We start from the raw sequence: 12,973 nt of genomic DNA, 5'->3' as shown, positions 1-12,973 counted from the left end.
GTAAATATTGTAAGTTTTGTGGGCCATGCATTCTGGTGACTACTCAGCCCTGGTGTCACAGTGCAAAGGCAGCCATCAACAGGGTAAGGAGATGGGCATAGCTGTATTCTGTTTAACTTCACACAAAAGTTTGCCAGTTCATATTCATTGTTACTGCTATGGGACTTTTTTTACTGCTGAGCCAAGTAGTATACTGGGTCTTTTTATACAATTATTTCTCTTGAGGTTAAAAATTATCTTATTTTTTTAAATAGTTCAGTTTGATTTGAGTCCATCTTCCACTCTTGCTCTGTGAAATGCTTCCCAGCATGGTTTTCCACAGAATCAGACACTACCTGTACTGCAGTTTTTTTTCCCCAGAGGACATCCTCTTAGAGCCTGTCTTGCACAGTTGGGACTGAGGTGGTTCTGCCTTTGTCCTGCTTTGGAAGCCCTGCTTTCTGGACTCCGTTCTTTAATTGAGTTCCATACTTATTTTGGTAGTGTTTCTTCTAGTACCAATCTGAGAGAACACATGGGAAGTAGGTTTGTTGAAACTTTTTTTTTTCTTTTTTGTATTTTTCTGAAGCTGGAAATGGGGAGGCAGACAGACTCCCGCATGCGCCCGACCGGGATCCACCCGCCACGCCCACCAGGGGGCGATCCTCTGCCCATCCAGGGCATCGCTCTGTTGCGACCAGAGCCAGTCTAGTGCCTGAGGCAGAGGCCATGGAGCCATCCCCAGCTCCCGGGCCATCTTTGCTCCAATGGAGCCTCGGCTGTGGGAGGGGAAGAGAGAGACAGGGAGGGGTGGAGAAGCAGATGGGCGCTTCTCCTGTGTGCCCTGGCCGGGAATCGAACCTGGGATTTCCGCACGCCAGGCTGACGCTCTACCACTGAGCCAACTGGCCAGGGCCTGTTGAAACTTTTAATGTTGAAAATGCTTTAAAACTATGGAAATGATAGTTTGGCTGGGTATAGACCTGAAGAATGGATGTCATTTTCTTGCTGAATTTTGAAGGTGTTTTTCTCCATTGGTTTTTTTTTTTTTAATTTATTATTTGCCTGACCAGGCTGTGGCACAGTGAATAGAGCATTGGACTGGGACATGGAGGACCCAGGTTCGAGATCCCGAGGTCGCTAGCTTGAATGCGGGCTCATCTGGTTTGAGCAAAAGCTCACCAGCTTGGACCCAAGGTCACTGGCTTGAGCATGGGGTTACTTAGTCTGCTGTAGCCTCTCGGTCAAGGCACATATGAGAAAGCAATCAATGAACAACTAAGATGTTGCAACGAAAAACTAATAATTGATGCTTTTCATCTCTCTCCATTCCTGTCTGTCTGTCCCTATCTATCCCTCTCTCTGACTGTCTCTGTAAAAAAAAAAAAAAAAAAAAAAGATTTTATTCATTTTTTTTAGAGGAGGGGGGAGGAGCAGGAAGCATCAACTCCCATATGTGCCATGACCATGACCAGGAAAGCCCGGTGTTTCAAACTGGCAACCTCAGCTGTCCAGGTTGACGCTTTATCCACTGCGCCACCATAGGCCAGGCCTCTCCATTGGTTTCTACCTTCCAACTTGATGAAAAGTCCATTTCCCTTTGTATGTGACCCACTTTCCTCCCTGGAAGCTTTTAGTATTGCCTCTTTATTTTAGACAGTTCGTCCTTTTCATTGGGCTGCACACTTGATGCATTTATAAACCACTTGATGTGTTGGTTTTACTCTGGAGACTCATTCCCTTCAGTGAACAGATTTTTTTTTTTTTTTTTTTTTAATTTTTTTCTGAAGCTGGAAACAGGGAGAGACAGTCAGACAGACTCCCGCATGCGCCCGACCAGGATCCACCTGGCACACCCACCAGGGGCGACGCTCTGCCCACCAGGGGGCGATGCTCTGCCCATCCTGGGCGTCGCCATGTTGCGACCAGAGCCACTCTAGCGCCTGAGGCAGAGGCCACAGAGCCATCCCCAGCGCCCGGGCCATCTTTGCTCCAATGGAGCCTTGGCTGCGGGAGGAGAAGAGAGAGGCAGAGAGGAAAGCGCGGCGGAGGGGTGGAGAAGCAAATGGGCGCTTCTCCTGTGTGCCCTGGCCGGGAATCGAACCCGGGTCCTCCGCACGCTAGGCCGACGCTCTACCGCTGAGCCAACCGGCCAGGGCCAGTGAACAGATTTTTAAGAAAACGTCTCAGCAGTTACTTTTAATATCTTTGTTTATTGATTACTGCGTTTTCGCGGATGTAAACTTTTCTAAGAAAATTTTAATTTTTAACATTTTCTTCTGTTCCTTGAGTTGTATCTAGTTCCCTTTTATATCCCCACTTTTGGTTTGCTTTTATATTTTTTATAATGTTAAAAGGCTTTCCCCAAGTATAGCATGGCACTGCAGGGTCTCATATTTAAGAATGAGACCCTAGAAAGTTTCTTAGAACCAATCCAGTGGTCATCTAAGGTTTTTGGTTTCATAACACTCAACCTTGCACGGTGAGATGGAGGGCTGTGAGACGCCGCTTTCACAAGTGCTGTAAAACAGATGGCGCTTTTGACGGGCCAAGGTGAGGGCCTTATGCCAAACTGGCCTGGTGCTTATTAGAATCAGAGCCTTGAAGAACACTCAAGGAAGGATGAAAGGTGAGACAAAATACTCTCTTGCATCCTGAGCTCAAGCCAGGGTGAGGATAGAGAGTAGTTTTGAGGTTAAAGTTGTAGACACTTCCCTTTCATAAACTGTTTTGTTTAAAACAAGACTCTTGGCCCTGGCTGGTTGGCTCGGTGGTGGAGTGTCGGCCTGGCGTGCGGGGGACCCGGGTTCGATTCCCGGCCAGGGCACATAGGAGAGGCGCCCATTTGCTTCTCCACCCCCCCTCCTTCCTCTCTGTCTCTCTCTTCCCCTCCCGCAGCCAAGGCTCCATTGGAGCAAAGATGGCCCGGCACTGGGGATGGCTTCTTGGCCTCTGCCCCAGGCACTAGAGTGGCTCTAGTCGCGACAGAGCGATGCCCTGGATGGGCAGAGCATCGCCCCCTGGTGGGAAGAGCATCGCCCCTGGTGGGCGTGCCGGGTGGATCCTGGTCGGGCGCATGCGGGAGTCTGTCTGACTGTCTCTCCCTGTTTCCAGCTTCAGAAAAATACAAAAACAAACAAACAAAAAAAACAAATTAAAACAAGACTCTTGCCTGATGGATAAAGCAGTGACCCAGAATGCTTTAGTTGCCAGTTTGAAACCCCAAGGTCACTAGTTTTGAGCGTGGGCTTGTCAGTGTAGGGTCACTGGCTTGGGCAGGGGACCATCCACACAATCCCAAAGCTTTCCAGCTTTATCTCAAAAGGTTGCTGGCCTGAAAAGGCCAAAGCTGATACTTGAGCAAGGGGACACTGGCTTGGCTCCAAGTCAAGGCACGTACCAGAAGCAATCAGTGCACAACCAAGGTGATGCAACTATGAGTTGATACTTCTCACCCCCTCTATCCCTTCCTATTTTTCCTCTCGCTCTCTCCAAAAAATAATAATAACAACAATATGACTCTTTCCTAAAGCCATTTGAGGAAGATTGGCTTCTACCAAGAAATTAGGAGAATGTTTGAGCCAAGAAAGGAGTAGCCATAGGAAAAAAGCTCCTCTGCTGCCATGTGGCTGAAATTGGGATTGAGTGGTACAGTTGTCTCTGTGTGCCCTGGTGTCTAAAAAAAAAAAATTTTTTTTTTAATTGCTGTTTCCCATCATCAGCCCTGATGAAGTATCTCTGATGCTAAATATTTCAAGAAGTATTTCCCACAGGCCCTTCTACAAAGATATTTTTCTAAATTGTACAGCAAAAGTAGAGGAAGTGTTTGAATGTCTCCTTCCCAAAACCTAGTAAACCCCAGGGCACGTTATTAAAAGGTCTCAGGGGTACTGCAAAATGTTACTGTTGGTGGTCCCTGCCTCTGTGGGGCTGTTAGGGACCATGCACACATTCACTGTCTTTCCAGGATCTGAATGAGAACTTTGTGGACACGTGTTAGACCTATGCTTGAGTGGCATGGGTACCTGAACCATGCTGTTCACCCAGCTAGCACAGGCTGGCCTTGGACCCGCAGACCTGGGCCTCAGGGAGGAAGGAGCCAGCTGGGAGGGGCTAGGGGCTGGTGGCTCCCACTCCAGGAACCTACAGTACCCTGTACCTAAGGGATGGTTATTGAAGGGGGAGGCCACTGAGTGGCTGGCTGGGGGAAGATGGTCGTTCAGGCTAAGATGGCATGTACAGTTTTCTTGGGGACCTAGTGCCTTAGATGGACCAGTATGAAGGAGAGATAGGGTTATGTGGCTGAATGCAGTCAGTGGGTGGCACAGGGAGAACCAAGAGTTGATAGTTGGCTGAGACTAAAGAAAGCCTTGGCCCTGGCCGGTTGGCTCAGCGGTAGAGCGTCGGCCTAGCGTGCGGAGGACCCGGGTTCGATTCCCGGCCAGGGCACATAGGAGAAGCGCCCATTTGCTTCTCCACCCCTCCGCCGCGCCTTCCTCTCTGTCTCTCTCTTCCCCTCCCACAGCCAAGGCTCCACTGGAGCAAAGATGGCCCGGGCGCTGGGGATGGCTCTGTGGCCTCTGCCCCAGGTGCTAGAGTGGCTCTGGTCGCAACATGGCGACACCCAGGAGGGTCGCAACATGGCGACGCCCAGGATGGGCAGAGCATCGCCCCCTGGTGGGCAGAGCGTCGCCCCCTGGTGGGTGTGCCGGGTGGATCCCGGTCGGACGCATGCGGGAGTCTGTCTGACTGTCTCTCCCTGTTTCCAGCTTCAGAAAAATGCAAAAAAAAAAAGAAAGAAAGCCTTGCTGCTTTCTTCTCCCCTAGTGAGTAGAGGGGAGACCCCAATGCAGGGAAGGGGCTTTAACAGGGAGGCAGAGATCTCCTGCCTTCCTTATGTGAGTCCTTGGTGTCAGGGCCACCTTCACCTCTCCCTAAAGTAAGCCTGTCTTCAGGAGAGTCCTGGTGGCCTCCCCGGGCAGGGTGAGCAGAGGAGCAGACTGGATCCCTCAGAACAGGTAGCCCTGTCTGTTGGGCACCGGCAGCTCAATTGGGGCCATGTTAAGAGGCTATCGTTTTGGGTACCTTTCACCTTTTTTAGTATATTGCAGTGCTTCTCCCAATTACAAATATTTTTCTAATTATAAAAGCAACAAATGTAAACCATAAAAAAGAAACTCCTGATACACACAAAGGAGAAAATAAGAAAACTCATCATCTGATCTTCAGGAGTGACTGCACTTAATCTTCAACAGTTAAAACAGGGGCTCCGCATGAAGAAGAGCTCTGCCAGGAATTGGTCAAGTAGGACTACAAAGACCGAGGTCACTAACAGTAATGACTGACCAGTGATTCAAGGGAAGGCTGTGTCATGTGTATAGCCTATGAAAAATACTGAGGCATAAAACTAGGTGGTTTGCTTTAAAGGATAACAATGGAGTTCACTTTCCTTTTTTCCCCCTTAACTTTTTATTTATTTATTTTAGTGAGGAGAGAGAGAGAGAGAGAGAGAGAGAGAGAGAGAGAGAGAGAAGGGGATGAGAGCAGGAAGCATCAACTCCCATATGGGCCTTGACCAGGCAAGCCCAGGGTTTTGAACCAGCAATCTCAGAGTTCCAGGTTGACACTTTCTCTACTGTACCACCACAGGTGGGGGGGGGGGGGTTAGTTTTTAAGTGATTGGGTTCTTTGTTGTTGTTGCTTAAAGTTATATAACCCTTTTTATTAAATAGTTGCTTATGTGGAAGCATCTGTTATTTGATTTGTCAGTTTACTTAAATCTTTTTCCGTTGGGCAAAATAAGCTTCAAATACCAAAAAGTTCTATTCAACAGGCACAGATTTTATAATTGTTCTTTCTCTTATTCAACAGATATTTATTGAGCTCCTAGCATCATATAGATGTTCTCAAAGACTGTGCAATAAACATTAAATTACTGCATTCAGCCCTGGCCGGTTGGCTCAGCGATAGAGCGTCGGCCTAGCGTGTGGAGGACCCGGGTTCGATTCCAGGCCAGGGCACACAGGAGAAGCGCCCATTTGCTTCTCCACCCCTCCGCCGCGCTTTCCTCTCTGTCTCTCCCTTCCCCTCCCGCAGCCAAGGCTCCATTGGAGCAAAGATGGCCCGGGCGCTGGGGATGGCTCTGTGGCCTCTGCCTCAGGCGCTAGAGTGGCTCTGGTCGCAACATGGCGACGCCCAGGATGGGCAGAGCATCGCCCCCTGGTGGGCAGAGCGTCGCCCCTGGTGGGCGTGCCGGGTGGATCCCGGTCGGGCGCATGCGGGAGTCTGTCTGACTGTCTCTCCCTGTTTCCAGCTTAAGAAAAATGAAAAAAAAAAAAAATTACTGCATTCAGTCAGAAAGACAAGGGTGGAGTGGACCACTTGCCTGGGCTGACACCGCAGCTGCCTTTGGAGTGGAGCTGGGTGGATGTGCCTGGAAGCAGGGGACCACAACTGTGGGATCTGGGTGCTGGCTTTATAGGGGTTCAGCTTAAAAATCTCTCAGCTTTTCTTTTTAAAATTCTTATTCATTGCCTGACCAGGCAGTGGCGCAGTGGATAGAGCATCGGACTGGGATGTGGAAGACGCAGGTTCGAGACCCTGAGGTCGCCAGCTTGAGCATGGGCTCATCTGGTTTAAGCAAAAAGCTCACCAGCTTGGACCCAAGGTCGCTGGCTCGAGCAAGGGGTTACTCGGTCTGCTGAAGGCCCACGGTCAAGGCATATATGAGAAAGCAATCAGTGAACAACTAAGGTGTCACAATGTGCAACGAAAAAGTAATGATTGATGTTTCTCATCTCTCCGTTCCTGTCTGTCTGTCCCTGTCTATCCCTCTCTCTGTCTCTGAAAAAATAAAAGAAAAAATTTAAAAAAATTCTTATTCATTGATTTTAGAGAGGGGTGGAGAGAAAGAGAAGCACCAACTCATAGTTGTTTCATTTTAGTTGTTCATTGATTGCTTGTTATACGTGCCTTGACTGGGCAAGCCCAGGGTTTCGAACTAGTGACCTCATCATTACAGGTCGATGCTCCAGTCACTGTGCCATTGCAAACCAGGCTCAGCTTCTCTGTATGTTTGAAAATTTTCACAAGTTTATAAATTACTTAAATTCTTAAAAAAAAAAAGTTTATTGGCCTGACCAGGCAGTGGTGCAGTGGAGAGTGTTGGACTGGGACACAGAGGACCCAGGTTCAAAACCCTGAGGTTACTGGCTTGGATGTGGGCTCATCTGGCTTGAGCGTGGGCTTACCAGTTTCTGTGCAGGGTTGTTGGCTTGAGCCCAAGGTTGCTGGCTTGAGCAAGGGGTCACTCAGTCTGCTATAGTTCCCCAGTCAAGGCACACATAAGAAAACAGTCAATGAACAACTAAGGTGCTACAAGGAAGAATCGATGCTTCTCATCTCTTTCCCTTCCTGTCTGTCCCTATCTGTACCCACCCCCCCACACACACAAAATGTTTATTGCATTGATTTTTAGAGAGAAAAGGAGAGGGAAAGAGACAGGAACATTGATCTGTTCCTGCATGTGCCCTGACCAGGGATCAAACTGGCAACCTCTGCTCTTCCAGACAATGCTCTAACCAACCGACCTATCCAGCCAGGTTAAGTTACTTAACATTCGTAAGTGTTGGGGAAAATGCTACCTATGCATACTAAGGTATTTAGTTATAATTAACTATAATTTCAAAAGTACACAGCCTGGCAGATGAGGGTGGCTCTTTGAGAGGAGGATATTGAACCTGAGTCTTAAAGAAGGGTCAGGACTGGACTACACAGGCTGACTGAGAAGACAAGCAGGTGCTTCTGGTGGGAGGTGCTGTTTGTGGGGCAGGGGGCAGCCAAAGGCAGGGTTGCTGCAGGAGTCAGACCTCAGTGGGCTGCTCCATGGCAGGGCTTGGAGGCACAAGGCCAAGATGTTTTTTTTTTTTTTTTAATTATTTATTTATTTATTTATTTTATTCATTTTAGAGAGAAGAGAGGGAGGGGGAGAGAGAGAGGAGAGAGAGACAGGGGGGAGGAGCTGAAAGCATCAGCTCCCATATGTGCCTTGACCAGGCAAGCCCAGGGTTTTGAACCGGCGACCCCAGCATTTCCAGGTTGACGCTTTATCCACTGCGCCACCACAGGTCAGGCAAGATGGTTTGTTTTTATGTCACCTATGCCCCATGCCTGAGGTCTGTAGTCATCTCAGAGTGGTCCGGGGTTGCATGGTCTGAGCTGACTGCCAACCCACCAGGCTTCTTCCCTTGGTTCTAAGGGAGAGAAGGGCTGAAGGGCTCTAAGGCCCAGGCTCAAATAATTTCTGCCTCTATTAGTCAGAGCAGAACAAAGGGGGAAATAGGCTCCACCTCCTGATGGCAAGACTGCAGAAAATTGCCTGACCTGTGGTGGCGCAGTGGATAAAGTGTTGACCTGGAATGCTCAGGTTGCTGATTCCAAACCCTGGGCTTGCCCAGTCAAGGCACATATGACAAGCAATCAATGAACAACTAAAGTAAAGCAACTGTGAGTTGATACTGCTTGCTCTCTCCAGTCCTCTCTCTGTAAAATCAATAAATAAAATTTCAAAAAAAGAAAAAGACTGCAGAGAATATGTGGTTGTTTTTAATCTATTATAAGAAAACTAAAATAACTTCAGTTTGCTTACATTTCTCAACATTAGTGAGGTGAGGCCCAGCTCTTGGATATAGCAGGCTTCCTAAACCCCTCTTTGTACCTGCAGAGTTGTCTACATTCAGGTACTCAACCTCCAATCAGGCAAGTCAGCACTGCTGTCACCAGGAGTCTTGAAAAACCAAAACCCCTAAAATTAATATAATCAAATCCATCTACTTTCTCTCCACAGATTGTGCATGCTATTTCTTGCCTAAGAAATCTTTTGGCTCTGGCTGGATAGCTTGGTTGGTTAGAACATCCCCGGAAGCACAGAGGTTACCGATTGGATCCCCAGTCAGGGCACATACAGGAACAGATTGATGCTCCCGTGTCTCTCCCTCTCTTCCTCTCTCTAAAATCAATAAAAATAAACATTAACAAAAACAATTTTAAAAAAGAAAACAATGTAAAACTTCCCCCACACCAAGTCTCATCTCAAGCCTTTTTTTTTTTTTTTTTTTTTTTACAGAGGCAGAGATAGACAGGGACAGACAGACAGGAACGGAGAGAGATGAGAAGCATCAATCATCAGTTTCCCGTTGCGCGTTGCGACTTCTTAATTGCTCATTGATTGCTTTCTGATACGTGCCTTGACCGTGGGCCTTCAGCAGACCGAGTAACCCCCTTGCTGGAGCCAGAGACCTTGGGTCCAAGCTGGTGAGCTTTTGCTCAAGCCAGATGAGCCTGCGCTCAAGCTGGTGACCTCGGGGTCTCGAACCTGGGTCCTTCACGCATCCCAGTCCGACGCTCTATCCACTGCGCCACCACCTGGTCAGGCTTTTTTTTTTTTTTAATAGAGACAGGGAGAGGGATAGATAGGGACAGACAGACAGGAACGGAGCAAGATGAGAAGCTTCAATCATTAGTTTTTCATTGCCACACCCACCACGGGCCTTCAGCAGACCGAGTAACCCCTTGCTCAAGCCAGCGACCTTGGCCTCAAGCTGGTGAGCTTTTGCTCAAACCAGATGAGCCTGTGCTCAAGCTGGCAACCTCGGGGTCTCTAACCTGCCGGGTAGTTCTGCATCCCAGTCCGACGCTCTATCCACTGCGCCACCGCCTGACCAGGGGCCAAGCCTCCTTTATTTAAGTCTGATCCTTCTTGGGTTACTACTCTTGATATGTAAGGTGAAGTAGAGATCTACTTTTATTTCACTTTTTTTTTAATTTTTATTTTTTTTACAGAGAGTGAGTCAGAGAGAGGGGTAGACAGGGACAGACAGACAGGATCGGAGAGAGATGAGAAGCATCAATCATTAGTTTTTCATTGCACCTTAGTTGTTCATTGATTGCTTTCTCATATGTGCCTTGACCACGGGCCTTCAGCAGACGGAATAATAACCCCTTGCTGGACCCAGCGACCTTGGTTCAAGCTGGTAGGCTTTTGCTCAAAGCAGATGAGCCCACGCCCAAACTGGCGACCTCGGGGTCTCGAACCTGTGTCCTCTGCATCTCAATCCGACGCTCTATCCACTGCGCCACCACCTGGTCTGGCATTATTTCACTTTTTCATGAGCTAGTTTTCCTAGCACTATGTTCCAGTGGTGATCTCGAACCCAGCATCCACCTCTTCCCATATCTTCATTTTGGTTCCATTCCCATTTGCTCGTGGCTCCTAAGGAATAAGTATGTGCCCTGGTTGGAATGAGAGATGAAGGAAAATCTATGAGAAGCTTCCTCCCAAGAGCCCTGAGCCTGGGCGCCCCCTGCGGCCCATTGTGACGCGTTCGGGCCGGGGCCGCTGGTCCCAGAGATCCGTGGCGGCGGTGGGGCAGGGCCCAGGGAACCATGGCCGAGACGCAAGAGCTGCTGCTGCAGCTGCAGAAAGATAACCGCGACGGGCGCCTGAGGAAGCAGGAGCTGGAGGAGCTGGTGCGCGGGCTCGAGGCCGAGAGCGAGAGCCTCACTGGGCGCCTGCAGGACCTGCGAGAGCGCGAACGCAGGTGGGCGGGTGCGCGACCACGGGTCGGTCCTGCCGGCTGCCGCACCGGGCTTCGCAGAGCTTCCAGCCGGCCCGTCGGTTACTCTGCCCAGCCCGGCCCAAACCTCCGCTCTAGGCCATCAGAACCGGGGCGATCTACGTGGGGGGACCTACGAAGGGGAGGGTGGGGTGTGGCGAGCGAAGACCCGAGGTCACTTCTTCGGCCCCACCCACAGCTGGGTCTTCCCCTGGGCGGTAGGAGCCTGAACGTCGGCCGCCTCCTGCGGTGGCACCACCTCTGTTTCCCTTCTGCAGCCTGCAGCAGAGGAGAAGCCAGTCGGCGCGGGCCCTGCGAGGAGAGGCGCTCGAGGCAGCGCGGGAGCGCGTGGAGCGGGCGCGCGGACTGCTGAAGGCGGCGGAGCAGCGCAGACAGCACTTGGTAGGGAGAGAACAAGCCCTGGATGGGGCGGGGGCGGGACTGGGGCCATGGGTGGGGCGGGGAAGGCGGCGAGGACTGTAAATCGGAGAGGCTCCAACCGCCCTCTCGATCCTATCCGCAGGAGCAACACAACCAGCAGCTGCAGGAGCAGTGGGAAGAGCTGTCAAGTCAGGTATATTCAGGAACTGCCGTTTCTTGCTTCCCCTTAGGAAGTCCCGCTCTAGTCCCCGTCCCCGTTTTCCTGCCCCTAGAAGCCCGCAAGCCCCGCCCTCACAAAGTTCCAACTCCAGCTATTTTACTACGGAGGCGAACAACACAGTCAGCAGCACTTGGAGCAGCAACTCGGGACCCAACTGTTAGCGTTGCAGGTGCTTGGGTGGGGCCCTGATGGCTGGAGCAGCCGCGTGGACGGGGCAATGACTAACGGAGAGCTGGGGGTGGGGTGGGGTCCTGAGGGTCCTGAAGGGCAAGGGCGCGGGCCTGAGGCGCGGCGGGATGCCTAGCGGCCGGGCTCCTGACATTCCTTGGATCCAATGTAAGAAACAACTGGAGTTGCTGGAGGCCACGCACGCGATGCAGGCGGAGGGCCTGCGGCAGGTGCGGATGGAACCGGGGTCTGAAAGGGAGGGTCGGCTTCGGGTGTGCGTGGAGGCGGGGCTGGTGCAGGAGGGTGTCCCCTTCCCCTGCCCCTGAGTCTAATCGAGGCTTCCCGCACTCCAGGGCGCACAGCGGACGGAGGAAGCCTGGGCCAGCTTCCGGGAGCAGAGTGGAGTCCTGCAGGTGCCGACCCCTCTGCCCTGAGAGCCAGTCGCCTTGGACTCCAGAGAGGCGGCCCGCCTCCCACCCCATACCCGCTATTCACCGGCGCCTTACCCAGTCTTGACACCTCACTTCCATCCCCTCCAAGGAGCTGCAGGGGAAGGTGATGGAGGCAGAGGCTGCGCTGGATGCCTCGCGAGGCAGCCCGGAGCTGTACGGAGTTAGGACTGTTGGGTGTGGCGGGGCGACTGTGGCCGGGGCAGATCGCCCATCTCGACGCCTGTACCTGCAGCTGCAACTCCCATCCTCGCCGGGTGCAGGACTGCGCGGGATCCCTCATGGAGGAGGTGGCCAAGGCCGAAAGGGTGAGCGCCGCTGGGGCAGGGAGTGCTGGAATCGGGGCCTTCCCCGCCAGGATAGTGCACACCCACCCACCAGGGGCCCACCTCCCGTGTAGGCCCGTGGCCGGGTGGACTCGCTCCCACAGGGCCACACATATCCACCCCGCACCGTCTCCTCACGAGGGCCCGCCCTCCAACGGCCGCGGCCCCATGGGACTCGACTCATGGGGGACTGGTCCCTGCGACTCCGGTACCTGCGTGAGAGGCCTCGCCGCTGCGGGCACAGAGCTGGACGCCGTTCCTCTCACTGCAGGAGAAGGGGATGTTCGGCTGCGCGGGCGCGACGGGCGTCAAGTGAGCCAAGGGGCGGGCGGTGGGAGCGTGGGGCGCGAGCCCGCCCCCCACGTACTGTGCGGCCACAGCCGGTGCGTCCATCCGCCTGCAGGCTATGGGCTCTGAGAGCGCTGCACGTGCTGCTGTTGCTCCCGCTTGGCTTCCTGGCGCTGCCGCTGCTCTACCAGGTTCTGGTCAACCCTGAACCCTTACGCCGCGTGCTGCAGCATCTTGGCTCGGACTGTGCCTCCCGCCGCCTGCGCTACACTCTGTCTTCGCTGCTCGAGCTGCGCGCACAAGGGCTGCTGCCCGCCTAGGACTCATCGCGTCGCAACGGCACCTGTCTCCGTGTGGTTTCTGGGTATCTGGGGGCGGCCAAGGGAAGACGCCTGGGGGTGTGTTGCGGGACCCTCGGCGACCTGGGGGTGGGCGCTGGACCTTCCAGGCGGACCTTGAGCCTATCCCCGGCGCTCCGCAGCGAGGGGGCTTCCCGGCGGCCCTGCGGGGAGGCCCCTTTCCTACAGACAGTGCTACGGCACTGGATCC

The 12,973-nt window shown here is 52.4% G+C and overlaps 1 protein-coding gene across 1 annotated transcript; it reads left to right on the top strand.

Annotated features, from left to right (window-relative positions):
* The first annotated feature begins 10,422 nt into the window (after window positions 1–10,422).
* Window positions 10,423–12,744, top strand: TMEM191C (transmembrane protein 191C). The gene is made up of 10 exons (XM_066255015.1): window positions 10,423–10,577; window positions 10,871–10,994; window positions 11,116–11,166; window positions 11,285–11,362; window positions 11,535–11,591; window positions 11,715–11,774; window positions 11,902–11,966; window positions 12,046–12,118; window positions 12,408–12,448; window positions 12,540–12,744. The coding sequence occupies exons 1-10, from the start codon at window positions 10,423–10,425 to the stop codon at window positions 12,742–12,744; spliced, it is 909 nt and encodes a 302-aa protein (XP_066111112.1).
* Window positions 12,745–12,973: the final 229 nt, after the last annotated feature.

This window comes from Saccopteryx bilineata, chromosome 2 (assembly GCF_036850765.1).
Source record: "Saccopteryx bilineata isolate mSacBil1 chromosome 2, mSacBil1_pri_phased_curated, whole genome shotgun sequence".
NCBI lineage: Eukaryota > Metazoa > Chordata > Mammalia > Chiroptera > Emballonuridae > Saccopteryx > Saccopteryx bilineata.
This window is presented reverse-complemented; position numbering and strand designations above follow the sequence as displayed.

Bases quoted from the DNA above. Each gene is read 5' to 3' on its own strand.
- TMEM191C (XM_066255015.1), top strand. From the start codon at position 10,423: ATGGCCGAGACGCAAGAGCTGCTGCTGCAGCTGCAGAAAGATAACCGC. The intron at 11,775-11,901 runs GTGCCGACCCCT...ATCCCCTCCAAG, and splicing joins AGCAGAGTGGAGTCCTGCAG to GAGCTGCAGGGGAAGGTGAT. The intron at 12,449-12,539 runs GTGAGCCAAGGG...ATCCGCCTGCAG, and splicing joins GCGGGCGCGACGGGCGTCAA to GCTATGGGCTCTGAGAGCGC.